General features: G+C 46.7%; 1 protein-coding gene across 1 annotated transcript in view; it reads left to right on the forward strand.

The window, feature by feature from the left end:
• The window catches only part of COL5A1 (collagen type V alpha 1 chain), a 222,335-nt gene that overhangs the window by 84,241 nt on the left and 114,276 nt on the right, over positions 1-23,818 (forward strand). Inside the window, exons 7-11 of the mRNA XM_034427172.3 lie at positions 954-1,223; positions 9,460-9,615; positions 10,820-10,876; positions 16,919-16,960; positions 17,231-17,293. Coding sequence (XP_034283063.2) covers positions 954-1,223; positions 9,460-9,615; positions 10,820-10,876; positions 16,919-16,960; positions 17,231-17,293 — 588 coding nt within the window. The remainder of the gene's footprint in view (positions 1-953; positions 1,224-9,459; positions 9,616-10,819; positions 10,877-16,918; positions 16,961-17,230; positions 17,294-23,818) is intronic.

Below are 23,818 nucleotides of genomic sequence, written 5' to 3' on the forward strand. Positions count from 1 at the left end.
GGAAGATCCACAGTTACCAGGTTAATATTTTCCCAGAGGTCTGTAATGTCGCTGTATGTAATGAGCAGAAGGAATAGCTTTGAGAAACAGGAGAAAGAGCTGTGGCCAAGACAGTAGTCTGAGTCCAGGGCTGAACCATAATTCGAAAACCATTCCAGACTGGTCCTCCCTTAGGAGGGAAGGAAGAAGCACATGGAGACTTGCAAGATTGATGTCGTTGCTTCAAGGTAGACCAGAGTAGGAAACCAAGTCAAGAATGCTAGTCCTATTTTTATTATGAGGTTGTTGTTGTTAGTTACGAAGTCGTGTCCGACCCATCGCAACCCCATGGACAACGTTTCCTCTAGGCCATCCTGTACTCCGGAGTCCATTTAAGTTCACGCCTACTGCTTCAGTGACTCCATCCAGCCACCTCTGTTGTCCTCTTCTTCTTCTGCCCTCAATCGTTCCCAGCAGTAGGCTCTTCTCCAGGGAGTCCTTCCTTCTCATTAGGTGGCCAAAGTCTTTGAGTTTTATCTTCAGGATCTGGCCTTCTAAAAAGCAGTCAGGGTTGATCTCCTCTAGGACTGACCGATTGGATCACCTTGCAGTCCAAGGGACTCGCAGGAGTTTTCTCCTGCACAGAGTTCAAAGGCCTTGATTCTTTGGTGCTCAGCCTTCCTTATGATCCAACTTTCACAGCCATCCATTGCAACTGGGAAAGCCATTATGAAGTTACAGTAGTCAATCTTAACATCTGAAGGTGCCTCCTTCCTGGACTGCTCTACTCCATTGAGTCACTCTGGGAGGGGCTTTTTGAAGAAAACAGGGCAGCCCCAGCCATGTGTGTCTTTATGTGAGTGTTCTGTTTGTGCAGCAGAGAATGCTGTGTGGATGGCACAGTCTGCGCCTCTAGGCTGTCCTGGGCAGAGTTTATGACAGCCCACCTGCCTCTCCTCTCTTCTTTCAAACAGAGCCCCACCCCTCTGCCCACCCCGCCACCGGTGGTGGAGAAGACCGAGGAGGAGATTCCCAAGAGAGAGGATGAACTGCTGACAGATGAATACGAGTACGGGACCATGACGGATGAGTACTACACGCCCCTCCCCTACGAAGATCTCAACTATGAAGACCTTGACAATCTCGACAATCTCGACAATCTCGACAATCTCGATAAGCTCCCAGAAGGTGGCACTGAGGCAGAAGTGCCCACCAGCACAGTCCTCACCTACAATGAAACGGAGGTAAGTGGCTTCGCTTCTTCTACAGGAGGCATTTGGGTTATAAAGCCAGATTAAGGGCTTTGAGCAAACAGCCACTTGGGTCTAGCACACGGGTGTCAAACTCAATTTCATTGAAGGTGGCATCGGGGTTGTGTTTGACCTTGGGGTGGTGGTAGTGGGCGTGGCCAGGATGGGTGTGGCCAGCTTGACATCACTTGTGTTGGGGGCACCTGTGGTGGCCAAGTGCTAAGGCAGGACTTCCCTCAGACCTTTCCTCCTTCTCATTATAACCTACCTACCTTCCTTCCTTCCTTCCTTCCTTCCTTCCTTCCTTCCTTCCTTCCTCTCCTTCCTTCCTTCCTTCCTTCCTTCCTTCCTTCCTTCCTTCCTTCCTTCCTTCCTTCCTTCTCCTCTTTCTTTCTTTGTCCTTCCTTCTCTCTTCCCATCTTTTTCTTTGTCTTCCCTCTTTCCCTTTCTCCTTTCCTGTCCCTTCTTGCATGCTCAAATGCAAAAGGGGAAACATTTCTCCTTTTGTTTTGTTTTCAGTTTGTTTTGATAGCCCTCTGCCAGCTAAAATGGAGTTCGGGGGGACCCAGCTCTGTTTTTGCTGGCAGAGGGCTGCAGGAGGCCATCGTGGCCGAAAATGGAGCCCTCCTGAGCTCCGTTTTCGCTGGCAGAGGCACCGCAGGCTGGTCCTTTGCTCTTTCCAGGGCAGCCCCGTGAGCCAGATTTAAACACCCCCTGGGCTGGATTCAGCCCGGGGGCCTTGAGTTTGACACCCCTGGTCTAGCAGGTGAAACGAGACCTTCCTCCGGGCACAGAGGTGGATTGGCCACGGCCAGCCCGACTCAATCCTAGGAAAAGGGCAGCGACAAACCCTTTTTGACGCCACGTAAGGTTTGCCCATGGGGTCCCCAGCAGTCTAGATTGACTCAAAGGAAAACAGGCAAAATGTGGTGGAACATCATAAGCAAATGGGTGGATTTTGAGCTTGGCTGGGATTCTGTGAATCCTTTGATGATTTTTTTTGGTTCTGACTTTGATCGCATTAGTTACCCTGTGCTAAAATGGGCGGCCAATAAATTTAAGAAAGAAAATAAATGAGTTTGAATAGGTTGCTCTTGAGCAACCACAATCAAATCTTCATTGTTTTAAACATTCTAGTTGTAAGTCATTGGCAGAGTTTTATCTTGTATTACTACTACTACTACTACTGTTGTTGTTGTTATTGATCATCGCACAGTCAGCCAGATGTTCAGACTGGGTTTGGCATTTTTGTCTACCTATCGAGTCCTTACCAAGGACCTGGGATAGGCAGAGGTGGAGATTTGATGGTGTTACAGATATTGTCGCAGGATGGAAGCTGTTCCCAGTAAAGCCGCCTTCTGAAATTGACTGATGGCGAATTTGTCAATGCCAATCGTGTGTGATTTTCTTGCAACAGCTTACAGGTGGTCCACTGTTTCTTCAGCTTCTTTGCATAGGTGGCACTTACTATCTGTTGCTGTCTTCTCAATTCTGGCTTGTATACATTTGTCCTTAACTTTCAACTCTTTCAACTTTCCTGCTCTTAGCCATTGCCAGGTCTTGTTATTATCTACTTTCTCTGTTATTTTTTTAATGTACTGACCATGTAGTGCTTTGTCTTCCCATGTCTCCATTGTGCAGTTCATTTGGTCTTTCTCGTAGGCCAGTTTGGTCTCTCCAGCAGTCAGTAAGCCTTCCTGGCATACTAACTTCAGTGCATCTTCTTCATTGTCCTTCAGATATTCTTCCAAAGCCCTTTTTTCTTCTTCAACCATCTGATGTACTTGCAACATCCCACGCCCACCTATACGCCTTGGTAGGTAGAGTCGGTCAATGTTGCTGCGAGGATGAAGGGCATGATTCATTGTCCTTATTTTTCTGGTCTTCCTATCCATTGCTTTTAATTCTGCTTGAGTCCAGTCCACTATTCCTGCTGGGTATCTAATGACTGGAATTGCCCGGGTGTGGATTGCCTTGAGAGTGTTTCCTCCATTGAGTTTGGACTTTTAAGATCTTGTTCGCTCACTTTTAAACATTTTCTTGACTTCAGTGTGCTTGATGTTGTCAGCTTGAAGGATAACCCAGGTATTTGTAGTAATCATCTTCATCCACACTCGTAATGTTATTTTCGTGGGGCATCTCGGTTCTTTCAGTTTTCACTATTTTTCCTTGTTGGTTAGGGAGTGTGGCCAATCCAAACTCCATTGCAGTATCTTGGCTCTATATACGGACAGTGTTGAGGAGCTATTCTATTTCAAGATGGAGTTTTTCCATATGGTTTCAGATCGTCCACGTAAAGGAGATGGGGTAGTTGGCAGATGTTTTTGATGTTTAATAGCCACAGCCTGAGTTATTCAGTATTGTGGACAGAGGAGACGGTGCAATGACAAATAGTAGTGGTGATAGTGAATCTCCTTGAAATATTCCTCTCTTGATATTAACCTCTCACAGTTTCTCACCATTGACCTGCAGCTATGTCTTCCATTGTGCCATCGATCTTTGCACAGAAATTCTGATGTTTCTACTGACTCCTGCTTTTTTCTAGGCATTTGATTATCATGTGGCAGAGAGTCAAATGCCTTTTTGAAGCCAATCCATGCTACATTGAGGTTGGTTTTCCTTCTCTTGCAGTTTTTCAAAATCATTTTGTCAGTTAGGAGTTGAACTTTTGTTGCTCTACTATTGGGGCAGTTTCCTTTCTGCTCGGGTGGAAAGAGATTGTTTTCAACTAGATGCTGTTGGACTGCAGCAGCTGCCACACCAGTTAGCAATTTGAAAGTTGTGGGTAAGCAGGTAATTGGCCCGTAGTTGCCTGGTGCTGCCCTTTTGCTGGATCTTTCATTATCAAGTAGGTTTTGCCAGAAATTGAAGCCACTCTTCAATTTCACCTCCTTTTAGTATGTTGTTAAACTGCTGGGCAATGATTTGGTATAGACCAGTTAGGTGTTTCAACCAAAAACCATGCACTTCATCTTCACCAGTGCTGACCAGTTCTTGATTTTCCTTGCTCTTTTCTCTACCATTTCTGCTGTTATTACTAGTTCTTTCATTTCAACTTCTTTTTTATTCTTATCCATCTCTTTTAACCAAACTGTCTCCTTATTGTATTTCTTTGAGTTATCCCATATCTGCACCCAGAGCTGCACTGTTTCTTCCTTGTCAGGTACCGACTGATTCACTGCAGTTTCTCCATTGATGGATTGGTAGAAACGTTTCTCATTGGATTGAAATTGGAGGTTCTGCCTATAATTTGCAATTTGAGCTTTGTATCTGCTAATCCTCTTGGCTACAGCTGTTATTTGCTGCTTTATTCATTTCCAGTGTGAGGCAGCAGCCAAAAAAGCTAATACAACCCTTGGTTGTATAAACAGGCATAGAATCAAAATCACGTGAAATATTAGTACTGCTTTATAAAGCCTGGGTAAAGGCCACACCTGGAATACGGCATCCGGTTTTGGTCACCACATTACAAAAAGGATGCTGAGACTATGGAAAAAGTTCAGAGAAGAGCAACTAAGATGTTCAAAGGCCTGGAGACTAAAGCATATGAAGAACGGTTGCAGGATTTGGGTTGGTTTGGCCAGTGTAAAGAAAAGAAGGACTGGGGTGTGTGTGTGTGACATGATAGCAGTATTCCAGTATTTGAGGGGCTGCTACAAGGAAGAGGAGATCAACTTATTTTCCAATGCACAAGAAACAATGGGTGGGAACTAATCAAGAAGAGAAGCAGCCTGGAACTGAGGAGAAGCTTCCTAACAGTGAAGACAATTAACCAGTGGAACAGCTGGCCTCCAGAAATCGTGGGTGTTCCATCAATGGAGGTTTTTAAGAAGGGACCGGACAGTCACTTGTCTGAGATGGTATAGATCCATGATGGCAAACCTATGGCACGCATGCCACAGCTGGCACCAGAGCCCTCTCTGCAGGCACGTGAGCCATCGCCCAGCCCAGCTGCAATGCGTGTGCGTGTGCCTATTGGCGGCCAGCTGATTTTTGGAATGCACAGGGGGCAGGGCGCATGCGGGAGATGCGCACGCACGGGGGGGTCACATGCATGTGTGGGGGCGGGGAGGAACATGGGGTGTGTGTGTGCGGCACGCATGTTCCGGAAGTTGGAAATGTGCCCGTTTCTGGTCTCCAGAGGGCCTCCAGAGCCTGGGAGAGGCCATTTTCGCCCACACAGAGCCTCAGGAAAAGCCTCTGGAGCCTGGGGAGGGCGAAAAATGGGCTTACTGGAAGTACCTGAAGTCCAGAAACGGGCCTGTTTCCGGCCTCCGGAGGGCCTCCAGAGCCTGGGGGAGGCCGTTTTTGCCCACCCGGAGGCTCAAAGAAAGCCTCTGGAGTCTGGGGAGTATGAAAACACTTCCTGTGCCGTCGTGCAGGTTGCTAAAATTTTTGAATCCCACCATTGTGTGCATGTGCTGGGTGGGGGTCAGGGGGCGGTTGCAGGGGGGTTGTGTGTGCATGCATGGGGGGTCACACATTGCATTATGGGTGCCAGCACACGCGTGGGCTGTTGCGCACATGCTTTTCACACGAAGAGAAAAAGGTTAGCCATCACTGGTATAGGTTCTCCTGCTTGAGCAGGGGGCTGGACTAGAAGACCTCCAAGATCCCTTCCAGCTCTATTCTGATTCTGATTCAGTGCTTCCTTGAGTCTTCGGAGAGGGGCGGCATATAAATTGAATTAATTACATTCCTTGTTTCTAAGTGGCATTTCTTTGTTTTTTTTTTTATTGAAAAGGTTTTTTCAAATACAAATTTCCCCCCTTTTTTTTTCTCCCCCCCCTCCTCCCTAACCCCCCCTCACCACCCGTCCCCCTGTGGCTTCTTCAAAGTAAAATCCAAATTCATAACAGATTATATAATATTTTACCATCCCCTTACTCCATCCCCCAAATACTGACCCTTTCTTTCTAATAATATTATTACATCCCCCTTTTACCATACATTTCAGAATAACATTCTACTATAACATTGTATAATAACTTCTAATTTAGCATAATAATATTATTATAACTCCCAATTTAGCAATAATCTGCCCTTTTTCTCCTCCCCCATACATATATCTATATATTAATATAACATTTCAAAACAACCTTCCACTTTAAAACTATATAATAAATCCTAATTTAACATTTATTCAACTCTATCCATTTCCTCCACTCCCATAAATGTATGTCTTAAACATCCCTTTTCTTAAACTAAACAATCAATAAACTAGCCTGTCTCCACCCACTTTCCTACAAAATTACCATACATAACAATTCTTAATATCTTTATTCTTCTGCCCACCCTACTAAAAAAAAATATTCCCTTATATAGATAAAATCAATAACTTTAAATTTATAATCCATATAATATCTTCTTTGATGAAGCCAGTTATTTAAAAGCTGACTGAATACATGAAAAGATAGTTGAGGCGAAGTATTGGTCAATATTATCCTGAGGAGAGTGACAGACCTCTGCAATGCTGTAATTTTGGGATGTGAAAAGGGCCTTAAATTGTTGGATTGGAATTATCTATTTTGGACTTTTTTTGATAAATATATCATGTTTATGCTGAGCTACATGGCAAGAGAGCTATGCTGGGGCATGCAGAAGATCTGGCTGTTACCCCATTATGATGGTGGGAATTAATAATCCTGAAGAAATCCACTATTACAGATATTATATGGAATACAATTATAATGTCACTTGGGTGGTTGTTTTCTTTTTTTATATACATGAAGATATTTATTATTGATGGGGGCAGATGATAACTGAGGACTTTGAACATTCTGTTGCAATCAGGATGCTATGTTACCCTAATATGGGGGATGGCGTTAACAATCCAGTGGAGAGACTTCTAAGTGGCATTTCTTGATTAGGTCTTCTTTGGTCTTCTTGTTCTTCAGCCTCTTTTCTTTCATGTGTTCTAGCTTGCTTGCATCTGATCCCAACTTGTTGATCTTATTTTCCACTCTAATCTTCCATTTATGTGATGCACTGTTGGGGTTTCCCCCCCCTCGTCTCTGTTGATTTTACACCCCAGTATTTCAGTTATAACTGCAGCTGTGTTGCTTTGTTTCGTGCAGTGAGTTGGTGCTTATACTTGATATTGCAGTAGTTGCACCTTTTAATCTTGTGCTAGTTGTTTCTTTGGAGCAAGCTTCAATGCAGGCAGCCTTATTCTGATGTTTGTGTGCTGTTCTAGATGCTCAGTTATTCTTTGTTTTAGTTCTTTTACTTCTTTAGTTCGAGGGCTTTGTTCTTCCTGAGGCGGAGGAGTGGGTGCCTAGTTTCCAAATGAAGACAACGGTGTCTCTCTCTGCTGGATTCCTCTACTACCAGCTCCCCCTGGTTTGCCTCGACATTCTGAGCTGCTTCTGGCAAGGCTTTGATCTCTTTGCCCTGGGGGAACCTTTGCAGTTCTTCCAATTCTGCTTCTGTGAATACTTTATTTCGTATTATACATCGATGTTGATCTGCTAGCCTCTGTCCCGTTATTTCTGATTCTGGATGTTGTTCTTTCCGGAACTGGTGCATTTGTTTCAAATATCCTCTTCTTGTTGGACTTGATCTGTAATAAAAGATCATTTCTTTGTTTTCAATTACTGTATATTTGTGATGGGTAAACACCTTTATTTCCAGTAGTTCTGCAGCTGCTGGCCCTGATTGCTCAGCCATCAGTCCTGAGTCCTGTAGCCCATTTATCACATCATCATCATCATCATCATCATCATCATCATCATTATTATTATTATTATTATTATTATTATTATCTCTTTTATTCATTAAACATGAAACTCAGTCAACTGAGCTGGTATCAACCAATTATTATTATTATTATTATTATTAATTATTATTATTTATTTTATTAGTTCGATTTATATGCTGCCCTTCTCCAGAGACTCAGGGCGGCTTACAATGCGTTAAGCAATAGCCTCCATACTTTTGTATATACCTGCTTAGTAGGGCTTTCGGCCCCCCCAAGCGGTGTTCTTTTTTTTATACAAAGTCAGGTTATTGCCCCCACAATCCGGGTCCTCATTTTACCTACCTTAGAAAGGATGGAAGGCTGAGTCAACCTTGAGCCTGGTGAGATTTGAACTCGCAGTAATTGCAGGCAGCTGGCAGCTAAGTACTACTTTAAAGCACTTAGTCCACTGCGCCACCAGGCTCTATTATTATTATTATTATTATTATTATTATTATTATTATTATTAATTATCTCTTTTATTCATTAAACATGAAACTCAGTCAACTGAACATTCAAAAATGCATCACAAATACGATTGACTGGTGTTAATGGTTGATATGGGTTGCTGCCAGCATCCTAGGTATCAACCAAGTATCTTCTTAAATCATCATCATCATCATCATCATCATCATCATCATCATCATCATCGCACAGTCAGCCAGATGTTCAGACTGGGTTTGGCATTTTTGTCTACCTCTCGAATCCTTACCAAGGATCTGGGATAGACAAATCTGGATGTTTGATGGTGTTACAGATATTGACACAGGATGGAAACTCTTCCAAGTCACGCTGCCTTCTGCAATTGACTGATGGCGAATTTGTCAATGTCGATTGTGTTCAAGTGGTGCTCCAGTTGTTTTGGGATTGCACCCAAGGCATCTATTACTATTGGTACTACCTTGGCTTGCCTTTGCCATAGTCAGTCTATTTCTATTTGTAAGTCTTTGTATTTTGTTATCTTCTCTGTTATTATTATCCTTTTATTCATTAAACATGAAACTCATGTTTATTATTATTATTATTATTTACTTTATTCATTAAACATGAAACTCAGTCAACTGAATATTTAAAAGTGTGTCACAAATATGACTGACTGGTGCTAATGGTTGATGTGGGTTGCTGCCAGCGTCCTAGGTATCAACCAAGTATCTTCTTAAAATATATGATGTTCCGAGTAGCGCAGTTTTTTGCAGTTCTGCTGGTGTTATTACAGGAAGCTGCAATTTCTTGATGTGTTTTATAAAATACTTGGACATGGTACCAAGTGCCCCGATGGCAATGGGTATCACTGTTACATGTTTCACCCATAATCACATAGTTTTGATGGCCAGGTTGCGATATTTCGTGATTTTTTCCAGTTCTTTTTCTTCGACTCTGGCGTCTCCTGGTAGAGCGATAGCAATAAATTGTACGCTTTGGTTTTTGACAACTGTGATATTATTATTATTATTATTATTATTATTATTATTATTATTATTATTATCTCAGAGCACAGGAAGAGTAAGTGAAGGTGGAGAAGATCCCGACAAAGATTTCTCCGTTATTGATTATGGAGAAGGATATTATGACGGCTATTTCGACAGGACCGACTCCCCTGACATTGGACCTGGAATGCCTGCTAACCAGGATACCATTTACGAAGGGGTGAGGAAGGACTCTGTCTGTGTGTGAGAATTAGACTCAGATCCTGGGCACATGCAGCCCACATCATGGCTGGGCCAGAGCTGATGGGATCTCATGCTGAGAATTCTGGCCGTGGCCTGCAAAAATGTAGGTGTTCCAGGTTAAATGGAAGGTTCCAATGAACCCCCAAGTGAAACTGACACAACCTCTCCAGGATGGGAGGCTAACCACAATGTCTTTCTGCCAATTTTAATGCATTCTTGCCATCTCTTGCAATTGTTACAGATTCCAAAGAAGCAACCAGTGAATCTTGTTCACTGGTTGAGACTCTAGAAAGAGGGCAGAGAAGAGCAGCAAAGATGGTTAGGGGACTGGAGGCTAAAACATATAAAGAATGGTTGTGGGAATTGGGTATGTCTAGTCTGATGAAAAGCAGGACTAGGGGAGACATGATAGCAGTCTTCCACTATCTCAGGGGCTGCCACAAAGAAGAGGGAGTCAAGCTATTCTCCAAAGCACCTTCAAAGGGCAGGACAAGAAGCAATGGGTGGAAACTAATCAAGGAGAGAAGCAACTTAGAACTAAGGAGAAATTTCCTGACAGAGCAATTAACCAGTGGAACAACTTGCCTCCAAAAGTTGTAAATGCTCCAACACTGGAAGTTTTTAAGAAGAGGTTGGATAACCATTTGCCTGAAGTGGTGTAGGGTTTCCTGCCTAAGCAGGGGGTTGGACTAGAAGATCTCCAAGGTCCCTTCCGACTCCCTTATTCTAATCTCATTGAAACATAATGTTTGACTGGGGAAGTCTATATTTGTGCATATAACTGGATAGACCCCAACAGACAATGGAAGATGAAGTCCCAATACTTGGAATTGTGGTGTGGCATTATTTAAAAGCTTTCTATGAAAATGCAGAGCAAATTCCAAGTTTGGGTTTGCAGCTCAATTTGCCTTTATACCAAAATTAACACGGACTATATAGCGCCTTTGGGTCACAGTAAGAGAAGCCGCCAGGGTTTGGGGGGGGATGGATTCAGGCTGGTGAGGTGAGCTTCTCGTTAAAGAAACTGTCCCAAGATGAATCGTGCATTCACCAAGCATCAAAAATCAGTCAGCCTGCAAAGGTAAAAAATACTGGTGCTTCGCATTTATTTCTGGGTTTTATGTCCCTACTTGCATTTTTTATCCCACACGTATGACTTGCTTTCTCTTCCTCTGGTGCAGATCGGTGGACCTCGAGGTGAAAAGGGGCAGAAGGGGGAGCCGGCGATCGTTGAGCCAGTGAGTGTTCTTGCTTTGTAGGTAAAAGTGTGCTGCAGAACCTCATAGTTGTGGCCTCCACGTTTCCTGTGGAACCTCCAGTGACCAGATCCAGGGTATATAGTTTGTGAACCTTAATGGTTGCCTTGCCTGGCCTTGTATCCTGTTGCTTCCTGACGGAGTCACAGAGAGACGCCTGAAATGGCAGATGGAAATCCAGAGTCCCGGATCACGTGGAAGGGTTGGAGGTCTCTTATGTGGAGGTTGGGATTCTTGCACACGTGGGAGTAGGCTGGCCAAGGACTCCGGAGTACTCTGAAAATGGCCATTTCTGCCCCGTGATCAGCTGTGTGTCGAGGCCTCCTTGGAAGCCCCGGCCATCTCTCCTTGCTCCAGTAGAATTTGAACGTGGAAATGAGCTGCGGCTGAGGGGATGGGAGAGGAGAAAAGGCTCGGCTTCCTCCAGCCTCATCTCATGCCAGGACTCTCTTGCACTGATTGTTGAGAAGATGCACAATGTAGGTGTCAGTAGCACCACAGTGTGACTGAGCAGCATAGAGTCTGGAGCTTTGCATGGCGTCTCTCAGTAACGTTTCATCTCGAGGCTCTTTCAGCACTGAGAGAAAAAGCTCCACCGGCCATTGAACCAACACAAGCATAAAAGTCCCCATTGGCGATCCCTGCCCTGCCTCAGGCATGGCCCCTTCAGAAGGCCCCGTCCTTATTTGTACGGAGCCCAGAGAAGAGGGATTGCTGGGGTCTCCTGCGTGTGCTCTGTCCGCCCCCCCCACCATTAAATGCCACCATCCAGTGGAAGACATCTGCCAGTTAACTGCCCTCTGCCAATATTTCCTTTGCTTTTGCCCAGGTGCTTTGTGTGGGTGTGTCAGCTGGTATCAGTTGGGCTCCTTATAGACAAGGGTTTGGCTCTACTTCAGAGAACATTCAGCTCTGGGCCAGAAGCAGCCTGAGTGACAGAGCGCAGGGCACAAAGAGCAACCACCTCCCTCTGTCCTGCTTCACTGTACAGCCCCAGTACAGTCGCTGTTCTCACCCAAATACGACAAAGCCTCTGATGTGAACTCAAAAGATTCCTTTATTAGGAATGCTGGCAGCCCTGGCAAAAAGTTTCTCTCACAGGCTAACAAGTCTGTCTGTCCGGAAGTTGAATAGTTGTCTGCCACACCTATTCACCTCCGCCCCCTGCCTTTTATCGCCAGAGTTAGGGTGGGACTCTGCTAGCAGCGATGGCTCTTCCATCCCAAAGACTGGCCCATGGATTTCCGCTGCTCTCCTCTCCTCTGCCTTCTGTGCATCTGTGCATCAGGCACTGGACCCAGCTGTTCCTCTTCTTCCTCATCAGCCACCTCCGGATCTGGGAGCTGTTGACTCTCCATCTGAGGGCTGACGGATGTGCCAGGCTCCACCTCTGTCTCCATCTCTGACAGCTCCATTCCCTCTTCCCCCTCCGAGCTCTCAGCTTGCCCTGATACTGACCCTGACTCCCACGCCTCCTCTTCCTCTGATTTGGCTGCTGGAGGGGTTGCCAGCCGACAGGCCACAATTGCCACCAACCCCAGCCAGCCTGGGACGATGGGTATCATAGTCCAGCAGACTCTGGAAAGACAGCTTTGATCCATGGCTGAGACTGGGCGCTGGAAGCTTGTCTCCCCACCTGAGCCTCTGTTTTCTCTGCACCTGCCTGTAGAGATGCCCGGGAATTCCAGGTGTACTTCAGTCCAGGCCTTATCCCACCTTTCCCATCATCTCTTTGGTAGCCGGAACATGTTTTTGTGAGCCTCATGTGTTGGTGTGTTTGTTCAAGGAATGGATCATTTTCAACTCACTAACATTCATTTTAAGCAACTTCTCCACCCTCCTCTGTTTTAGCCATATAAAACACATTTGGACCTCTGAAGGCATAATCGATCTTGGCTGCAGAAATCCAGATAACCACTGGATTGTTTTTTTTTTTCTCGTGCAAATGTTTAGACTTTGATAGAAAGTGCTTTAATCTTTTGTGCAGATAGACAAAAGGTTTGTGTTGCCTTAAAAATCATTAAGCACGAGGGCACTAATTCCAGTCTTAATGATTTTAAGATCATTCCGTTCCCAAACCCTCCCTTGGCTTCAGAGCTTTTGTTTTCTGCTGGTTTTTTGTGAGTGTTTGGGGGTTTTTTTGGACAAGGCAAACAAAATCCTCACTTTCCAGGAGTCCTGCAATGCGCTGCCCACTTTATTATGCCAGAAAGTTGGCAGCCGAGAGTTCTCACTGAACGCTGAAACGAATTTTATTTGATTGACTATTCATTTCTACTTCTTTGATGCTGTATGTCCAGAAAATTTGAATGGCTACAGTATTAATATAATATAATATAATATAATATAATATAATATAATATAATATAATATAATATAATATAATATAATATAATATAATATAATATAATAAATATAATATAATATAATAATATAATATAATATAATATAATATAATATAATATAATATAATATAATATAATATAATATAATATAATATAAAGATGAAATGCAAAAATCAAATGATACACTTATAAACAATCAATGCTCTCTACATGGGGCTCCCCTTGAGGAGCACCCGGAGGCTCCAACTGGTGCAGAATGCGGCCGCGCGGGGGATTATGGGAGCGGGGGGGGCGCTCCCATGTGACGCCTCTCCTGCGTGAGCTGCATTGGCTTCCAGTGGTCTTCCGGGTGCGCTTCAAGGTGTTGGTTACCACCTTTAAAGCGCTCCATGGCATAGGACCTGGGTATTTGCGGGACCGCCTTCTGCCGCCGATAGCCTCCCACCGACCAGTACGCTCCCACAGAGAGGGTCTCCTCAGGGTGCCGTCAGCCAGGCAATGTCAGCTGGCGACCCCCAGGGGGAGGGCCTTCTCTGTGGCAGCCCCCGCCCTCTGGAACGATTTGCCCCCAGAGATAAGAAGGATATCGGACCTCCGGATCTTTCGCCGTGCCCTGAAAACTTTTCTTTTCCATCAAGCAGGGCTGGCGTGAACCCCCTCCCCCTTTTTAGTCTTTTTTTAGTTTTGTAGTTTTAAAATCGTCATTGGGTTTTAATTGAATTGTTTTAAATTGGGCCAGTTATGTAATTCTTTTAATAATTTTAAATTTTGTATTGGCATGTGTTTTAGTTCTGGCTGTGCACTGCCTTGAGTCCCCTAGGAGAAGGGCGGTATACAAATTTAAATAAATAAATAAATAAATAAACAAACAAACAAACAAACAAATAAATAAATAAAGCAAGCGAAGCTGCAGCCTTCCTCGTGATTTGTCCCACTATGCCTTTTGGAAGAGCTCTTCAAAAATATAGCAGTCTAGGATTAAAATGGTCATAATTGAGAAGGTCCAAATCCAGGGTCCCTGGAGATGAAATTTTGTCAGTGGTGGGACCCTCAGGAAGCCCGTTCTGCCAGATCTTCCTGGATTCCTCATCCAGGAGATAAAACAGAATTTATTTATTTATTTATCTCATGTATTTATATGCCGCCCTTCTCCAGAAGGACTCAGGGCGGCGAACACAAGTTAAAAACATGTACAACAAAATCCCATTTTAAACCAAATTAACTAATAAATAATAAATAATAAAACCCAGAATCAGAATTGATCCCTGGATGCGCGTATCGCAGCCCACCCATTTTGTTTGACACGTCAGTGCCTCCCATCTTTCTTTAGGAGCTCAAGACAGCATAGATATGCCTCCTCCTATATTTCCCAACAACAACCTGGCAAGGTAGGCTGGGCTGAGAAAGGGTGAGTGGCCAGACTTTGCCGAGGAGATGCAACAGCTGGGGGTGGCTCTTCCTGCCCCTATTGCCTCCTTTGTCTCAATGCCCCCCTGGCTGCCGGTCTGGCTTAGCCTTTGCATTGTCCTCCCAAAGTCCTCCAAAAGGCTGCCCCCAATTGGGAGCCCTGGCAGGGGAGCTGCTGCCTTCCCATGAGGGGCTTAACCAGGCCAGGGAGTGCCTGAGCAGCCACACTCCCACAACCGACAGTCTTTGCCCGGGTTTACTGCTCATTCATCCTAATCCGGCCCCTTTCGGCTCATTGATGAATTGTGATATTGTGCCAACCCAAAATTCAGGAAGCAGCTAAAGTGAAACCAGAAATTCTCTGGCGGTTGGTTGTTTCTGGAAATGGTCCCTTCCTCTGTCCTTAGTCTTGTTGGAGAACAAGATTTACAAGTGGGGGGGGGGAGGTGGAGGGAAAAAACCTCCCCTGAGACCCCTGAGCTTTCCTCCACTAAGTATGGAGAGGACTGCGAGGCAGGTGCCTATGCTTCTCCCTGCCAGAGGTTGCCCAGAGAGGGAGACACACCCTCATCATCAGGCAAACATCTGGCAGCTCCTTGCCAAGCTTCGGCCTGCAGAATTGCTGGCAGAAAGTAAAGAAGACCAAATGCTGGCCTGTTCGACCTCTTCCCCCAAAGACCCCTCTGTTATGGACAGTTGGAGGAGGAGGACCTGCCCTCAAAAGGCAACCCCATCTGTGTTTAGTGAGCGGCGAGAGTGGCCTCCCATTGTGTCCTTGGAGGAGCTTCTGCCATCAGCAAACCATCCCTTTCCTGGAATGGACCACTGGGAACAGGGCGGCTGCCTGGACTTTGGAGGAAGGCCGTCATTGCTTCTCTCTAACCTTGGTAGTGCTAGAAGCCAGAGTGGACCAGGGTCTCCCCATAGGGGACCTATGTAAAGCTCTTTGTCCGGCAAAGATGAGGTGTGTCTACTGGTTGTGTTTGTGAAGGGTGAGGTAGAAATATGGGTGGCATCAGTTGTTGTCTTACGGTTCAAGGATCCTGAGGGGGCCAGTACAGGATCTGCCAGGTGGTGGTCATTCCTGGTCCACCTCTGCCTTGGGCCTCTGCCTGGCTCCCTGTCCTGCCTGGCTGCTTCACTTGAGACCCTTTGGCAGTTAAACCACAATTAAATGGGAAGGCATCCCTCTTCCCCATCTTTATTCCCAAGAACATTTGAGGCCTCATGGAGCTGGAGACCTTTTTGGAAATAGGAATCTGGCCTCAGTTTGGCAGGGCACCCAATTTTTCTTCCGAAGCAGCTCTGTTTCTGTTCAGTTCTTGTTGGCCTTCGTTCATTTCCTGAAAGGCAGCAGCCCCTGGACGGTCTCAGGACCCTCCGAATCCCACCAGATTCTTGGGAAATGAAAGGGGGAGAGGAGCCCCCCAGTCCTTCGTTGTGACGGGTGGCAAGTGAAGAGGCTCCCAACAGCATCGCCATTGGAGGAACAGGCCTTTCCTGAGGGCACCATCAAGGCTTCCTTGGTTCCCCCAAAGGGGGTCTGTCCATGTCCTGGGATCCATCAGCTGGCCTTGACGTAGCCAGAGAAAGAGATGGGGGGTGGGAGACCCTGGACCGTCTTTTCAAATTGCTCTGGAGTTGCTATGCAGATGTGCTTCCTCAGCCATTTCGGGGTAGGGTCCCTGGCATCTCCCGCTCTTCAGCTTCCGTCCTGCAATGCAGAAGCCAAAACTGTTAAGTTCTCACATTGTTGGAATTCACGAAGGGGAAGCCTGAAAAACCACCTGGCCAGATCTGTGGGGGAGGAGGACCAGGGCCTTCCTGGTTAGTGGTCGGGAATTCCTGGTTGTTGTTGTTTTTTTAGGGAAAAAATATTTTTATTTTTAAACAAACAATTCATCATTAATCGATCAGTGCAACATCTCTGAATTCCTGGTTGTTGGAGGGCCCATAATGTCAGCTCGTTTCATGTATTATTTCCACCAGCACCCTATATGACCCCAGTCCATGAAAGCTGGATTGGGGGTAAGCACACAAAACGGGAATTTAGCTCAGTTGTGATGCTTGTCTTTCCCTCCCTCCCTCCCGCTTTTTGCTCTCACACCTGGGACGCTTGTAGGCAAAGGGGGTGGGGGGTGGGGGTGGGGTAAGGCTGAGTGGGGTTTCCTGGAGGGATTCAGCCATGCACAAGGCAACTGGTGCCGATATTTGGAACGGGGCGTGTCCGGTGCTGTTCTGTGCTTTTCATCCCGTCCTCCTTCTCTTTCAGGGCATGCTTCTCGAAGGGCCGCCTGGCTCAGAAGGCCCAGCCGTAAGTTGCTTGCCTCTCTTTGCCTTTTGGCCCCAGGGATGTGGATGGGTCTCCTCCGCTGTGGCTGGAGCAAGTCTGCAGAAGGCAGCTGCTCTCGCCTGCAGCTGCTTCCGTGGGTGAACGTGGTGCTCCGTGGCTTCCCTCCCAGGTCAATTCGACCGTGCAGAAGTAAACCGGTCCCTCTTGTGCTTCTCCCCTCCAGGAGGAGGGTGAGAACTTCCTCCCTTCCTTCCCTCGGAGCTGACTTTCCTTCTTTCTCTCCTCCATCAGGGGCTTCCAGGCCCTCCGGGAACAACGGGGCCAGCGGGGCCAATGGGAGATCCTGGAGAAAGGGTAAGTTCTCTTGCAGGTAGGCTTACCTGGAGTGGAGGGCACCGCTGCATTCCCAGACTTCTGGCTGGGGGAGATGGCAAGCCATTTGGGGGCATGTTATCCACAAGCCAGGCCTGGTGCTGATAGAAGGCACAAGGGGGGTGGGGAGACCCTGACTCTTCCTTGCTAGAGAAAGAGAGGGGGGGGAGGGAGGGAGGGAAGGAAGAGAGAGAGGAAAAGAAAGAGAAAGAAAAAGAAAGAAAGAAAGAAAGAAAGAAAGAAAGAAAGAAAGAAAGAAAGAAAGAAAGAAAGAAAGAGCCTCCTATTTTTAAGGGCCTCTTCTGAGGTGCAATCACCTGGAATTATGAAGCACAGGAACAGCTGGCCAAAGCTGCTTCACACACACCCCAGGCCAGTCAATAAATAAAAGGTTGTGAGGTATGTTGATTAGTATATTTTCTTGATCATGTCCATTTCATAGTGTGGACAATAAGTAGATACGATCTGCAATGACCCATTATCCCAAAATCTAACTGCTTAGACTGGTTAGTCCTTGAAATTCTCCATATTTTTTTCCTGAAGAATAACAAAACTTTTCTAATCAATATTATTATTATTATTATTATTATGGTTCATTGCACAGTCAGCCAGATGTTTGGACTGTATTTGACATTTTTACCCACCTCCTGAGTCCGTCCCAAAGTCCTGGGAAAGGCAGATGTTGTGGTCTGATGGTGTTAGGATGTGAGCTGTAAAGCTGCCTTTTGCAATTGACTCGTAATGATTTTGTCAAGGCTGACAGTGTTCAAGGGATGCCCCAATTGTTTTTGGGATTGCACCCAAGGCATCTATTGCAGGATACAGAAACAAGAGTTGGAAGGGACCTTGGAGGTCATCTAATCCAACCCCTTCTCTAGCAGGAGATCTATACTATTCCGGGCAAATGGCGGTCCAGTCTCTTCTTAAAAGCCTCCAGTGTTGGACCCACAACTTCTGGAGGGAAGCTGTTCCACTGGTTAAGTGTTCTCACTGTCAGGAAATGTCTCCTCAATTCTAGGTTGGATATCTCATTGATAATTTTCCAATTTGTGGGTGCTCCACCCCTGAGGTTTTTAGAAGAGATTGGAGAGCCATTTGTCTGAAATGGTCTAGGGTCTCTAGCTTGGGCAGAGGGTTGAAGGCCTCCAAGCTCTGTCCCAGCACTCCGATTCCATAGTTTATCTCTACATTCTTATCAACAGGGGCTAAGTCTGGCGTGTTGCATGGCTGCAATTCTAACGTTCCAGAGCTTCTCCGTTCTCGATTCCTTTGTTCTTACTGAAGGGTGGGCAGATGCTGCCCAACTCCCATTGATATGAAACTTCCCCCTTCATCTGGGGGTAAAAATAGGTGCGTGGAAGGCAGATGGTCCTGGGAAGGCAGAAATCTCCAGTGTTTCTCCTTCCAAGAGGCTGTTTCCAGCGGTGGGGCCAGCATGGAGGAAAGAGGACGACATATTAGCTGCTCATGAGATGATGGCAGGAAGCCAGAATCTGCTTTTCTGCACACCTGCTGGCCCTTGGAGCACACCTGCCAGACCCACATGGTCCTTAGCACAGTGCAGGATAAAATTATGCCCCCCCCCAACCTTTTCCTGAATGTCTCTTGCGAAGAAGATCTCAGCACTTCCTAGCAGAGTCCACTGCTGAGCGGTTCTTGTTGTTGGGACTGATTTTAGCATCCTCATTTTCCTACTGCAAATTCATTTCAGTGTATTTGAGCCAAGGTGGCGCAGTGGTTAGAGTGCAGTACTGTAGCTACTTCAGCTGACTGCTAGATCAGTGGATCAAATCTCACCGGCTCAAGGTTGACTCAGCCTTCCATCCTTCCGAGGTGGGTAAAATGAGGACCCAGATTGTTGGGGGCAATATGCTATTTAGTATACTGTCTTTGGTGTAACCCGCCCAGAGTCCTCGGAGAGTGGGTGGCATAGAAATATGACTAATAAATAAATAAATAAATAAATATTTCCATCAGCTGGCAATTTTGGGGTGAGGATGGGAAGTCAGAAAACCCCCCATCTGTAGCCACGGGGTTCTCGTCATTCTGAACCAGGTTATTTGCACACAAAGCTTCCTTAATTAGGTTGTGCTGTTCTCAGACTGTTTGCAAATCCAGTTCCTTTCATTAGCCTGTCCCACAGGTGCTTTTTTTTCCAAGAGGCAACTGGACTTTTTGGTTTTTTTCTTTGAAGATATTTCGCTTCTCATCCAAGAAGCTTCTTCAACTCTGACTGGATGGTGGGGAATTCCCTACATTGTGTGTTTGGGTGTGTTTGTTCCCTCGTGGATGCATTCCAATCTCCCCTCCTTGGGTTGTGAGATAGGCTGCAGCCTTATGGAAGAAGTTCAAGCCAGTGGTGGGTTGCTACCGGTTCAACCCAGATCGGGCAAACTGGTAGCGGCAGCAGGAGGCTCTGCCTCCTCTGCTCTGCCTGGATGCTTCTATGCAAGCACGAGCATGCGCGCGCCCATGAGTGAACCGGGATTTGAAACCCACTACTGGCTCAAGCACATTGTTGCATCATTTCACATCATTCGGACAGCCTAAATGAGGCAACTTTACATTTAAAAAGCAAATCGTACGGGACAACTTTCTCCTCCATGCCTACATTTAGTGTTTAGGTGAAATGCAGTCCTCTACCCTGGACCCCCCCCCCTTTCGCTCCTCATTCTGCCATCTGGACCCGGAGATAATTGCTGTGTTGGTCCTGCAAGGCAAATGGAGGGTTGGAAGCTTTTGATTCCATCTAAGGTATAATTGCTTTCTAAGAGGGCTTTACTGGGAGCGGAAGCCAAAGCGAACACACCCGCCCCGTCTCCAGACGAAATGCAGAACCCTGATTTTAGGCCTCCGCTTTGGAGTGGGCTGCCCTGAGACTCCCTGGGGCCTTGATATCTCTTAGCTATAAGCCTTAGTCAAGGCTTTGTCGGGCTCCCAGGAAAATATGCCTGAGATGGTATAAGTCTCCTGCTTGAGCAGAGGGCTGGACTCCCTTCCAACCCTGTTATTCTATGTTAAATGTGTTTGTTTCCCTGTTTAGGCTCTTTAATTAGGCATTGATGACTAATTTATTAATTATCATGAACGCTAAAAGGACAGATTTAATCTGATTCTGCTATAATCAGAATATTCAGCTCCATTTATGATGAGTTTCAATTGCACAAAATTCACCGGGGCATTTCAGCATTGGAATAAATGTGCTAGATTTTCTGAAATGCATCATCTTCCCCGGGAGGATGAATAGTTTACCAGATCCGAATGGATGATGAAGGATTGTCTGGTTCCATCGGAGTCCCTGCAGTCTTCACAGTAACCAGCAGAAGGCGCTGCAGGGTATGAAATGGCCCTTGAAAAGCCATTTGTTTTATTCCCCCCAAGAACAGCAGGGGGCTTGGGGGGTTTTCTGGGCTGCCCATTTCCTCTTTCGATGCTAAAGGAGATCTGAATTCCTTGTCAGGCTATTATTATTATTATTATTATTATTTATTGAATTTGTATACTGCCCTATTCCTGAAGGACTCTGGGTGGTGAACAGCCAAATAAAATACATATAATACAAATGTTAAAAAACCATTAAAATACAATTAAATAATTGGCCCGGAAAACGAAATTTAAAACACCCCAAATTCATAAGAATTTAAGTTTAATATTTAAGTTTCTTGATGCTCTTGGAGATGTTTTTGTTAGGAAAATAGAACGTTTTTTCCCCTTCCCCTAAATGAATGTCAAAGTGGATTAGACCAGGGGTGTCAAACTGGATTTCACTGAGGGCCGCATCAGGGTTGTGTTTGACCTCAGAGGGCCGGGTGGGCATGGCCATGGTGGGGGTGACACAGGGCTCGTGTCGGGGGCATCTGTGGTGGCCAAATGCTAAGGTAGGGCTTCCCTGAGCCTGCCTGCCTGCCTGCCTCCCTTCCCTCCTTCCTTCCTACCTGCCTGCCTGCCTGCCTGCCTGCCTCCCTCCCTCCCTCCCTCCCTTCCTTCCTTCCTTCCTTCCTCCCTTCCTTCCTTCCTCCCTCCCTCCCTCCCTCCCTCCCTTCCTTCCTTCCTTCCTTCCTTTCTGTCTGCCTGCCTGCCTCCTTCCTCCCTCCCTCCCTCCCTTCCTTCCTTCCTTCCTTCCTTCCTTCCTTCCTTCCTCCCTCCCTCCCTCCCTCCCTCCCTTCCTTCCTTCCTTCCTTCCTTTCTGTCTGCCTGCCTGCCTCCTTCCTCCCTCCCTCCCTCCCTTCCTTCCTTCCTTCCTTCCTTCCTTCCTCCCTCCCTCCCTCCCTCCCTCCCTCCCTTCCTTCCTTCCTTCCTTCCTTTCTGTCTGCCTGCCTGCCTCCTTCCTCCCTCCCTTCCTGCCTGCCTGCCTGCCTTTTTGCCTTTTCCCTTCCCTCTTCATTCTCCTTTCTTCTTCCTTCCCCTTTCCTTATTTTTCCTTCCTTGCTCTCTTCCCATCTTTTTCTTTGTCTTCCCTCTTTCCCTTCCTCCTTTCCTGTCCCTTCTTGCATGTTCAAATATAAAAAGGGAAACATTTCTCCTTTTGCTTTGTTTTTAGTTTGTTTTGATAGCCCTTTGCCAGCGAAAATGGAGCCTGCGGCCTCCCTGAGCTCTGTTTTCGCTGGCAGAGGCACTGCGGGCTGGTCCTTTCCTGTTTCCAGGCCAGATCTAAGCACCCCACAGGCAGGATTTGGCCCATGGGCCTTGAGTTTGACACCCATGGATTAGACCCTACACTGCAAGTACGCACGGAGCTGCTGCGGGGCTGAACAAGGGCTCCAGGACCTGGCAGTGGCCGAGCCCTCGACTGCCTTTTCCCAGCAGGCTTTTGGGGGCTTCGTCTCTCCAGGGACTGGAGAGTCCCTCCATGCTGTGGAAGCGTGGACTCAGCCCGGGAGCCACAATCGTCCCTCCACATGCCACACTCCGGTCTTCAAAGCCGCCTCTCCTGCCCTTCCTACTCGGAGTGGTCCACACACCATCGTTTGGGGTTCTACTCAAGGGTCTTTGGAACCTTTGAAAATGGCATTTTCGTTACGCCCCGGGACCTCTGAGGGCAGCACCCCTCCGTTTTGAAGGCCGTGGGTTGCTCAGCGTGGTGGGTGGCTCGAAGGAAGAGATCCGGCTTCTTCAAAGCATAGCAGGTCCTGTTTGCGGATGCTGGCTTCTCTCGAGATCCGGGATACGGTTTCTCAATATGCCTTCCTTTGTAAACAAAAGCTCCCCATGGCTTGATAAAACCTGCATCAAGCCGGCATGTTGTACAAACACACCTGGTCCTTCGCCTGCAGAGCTGGTGTAAAAGTTATTTCTGCCGGTGGAAGCAACCAAAACAGCATTTCTCTCTCTTGTGGGCTGTTCGCATTGATATTGTATTTTTCTGATGTTTTAATTCATGTGCCGTGTTTTGAACAAATTAATTTTGGGCCCCAGATTTACTTTCAAAAATTGAACCGGGCCAGGCTGAGCTCCAGTGAAGCATTAAAAAGTGGTTTACAGAAGGAAGAATGTCTGCCCCAGAGGATGCCAGTCTGGAAGCAGAAAAGCAGAAAAGCTTTGGGCCTGGACTCCGCTTCTCGCCAAGGGCAGCAGAAGAAGCTCTTGGTCTGCTTAGCGGTGGACACGCTCCAGATTTGTTCTGGGGTGATCACCTTCGTCCCAGGCCAGTCTGTCTCACAAGCTGCCTGCCACATCTAATGAACAGCTGCAGGATTTGGGTTTGGCTGGTCTAAAGAAAAGAAGGATTGGGGGGAGACACGATAGCCGTCTTCCGGTATTTGAGGGGCTGCCACAAAGAAGAGGGGGGCAAATTATTTTGCAGAGCACCAGAAGGCAGGACAAGAAATGATGGATGGAAACTAATCAAGGAGAGAAGCAACCTGGAATTAAGGAGAAACTTCCTAACGGGAATGACTTGCCTCCACAAGTTGTGGGTGCTCCCATCACTGGTGGTTTTTAAGAAGAGACTGGGCAGCCACCTATCTGAAATGGTACAGGGTCTCCTGCTTGAGCAGGGGCTGGACTAGAAGACCTCCAAGGTCCCTTCCAGCTCTTCCTCTTCCTCTTCCTCTTCCCATTCCATTCCATTCCATTTCATCTGGGCATGTAGCTCAAGGGTGCCCACCAATGGCAATGCAGAGGCCTGGTGCCTCTTGTCTCCTGCTGCCAACACCAGAATGGCCCCCAGGGACCAAGGAGGAGGGGCGCCCCACTTTTCAGACCGGAAGGGAGAGTTGAAGGGGGCTGCGTCCCTGGCGGGAGGGGGGAAATGAATGGAGGGTCACCTTGTGAAGCTGAGTGAGCAACCTTCATGCTGCCCAAAAGGGAGGATGCGCGGAAGGGGTCATTTGAGGCCATGCCATCGTGCATGAATCTACACCCCTTCCCCATAAGAATCTTTCTTCCTCTTCCCCATTCCGCAGGGCCTACGTTTAAATTTGGAAATATAAGTACTTTTGTTTATACATGGAGACCCCTTCTGAACTTCGTGCTTGACATAGAGAAGAATGAAACTCTGACTTTGGG

Source organism: Pantherophis guttatus, chromosome 16 (assembly GCF_059756535.1).
Source record: "Pantherophis guttatus breed Tessera chromosome 16, ASM5975653v1, whole genome shotgun sequence".
Classification (NCBI taxonomy): domain Eukaryota; kingdom Metazoa; phylum Chordata; class Lepidosauria; order Squamata; family Colubridae; genus Pantherophis; species Pantherophis guttatus.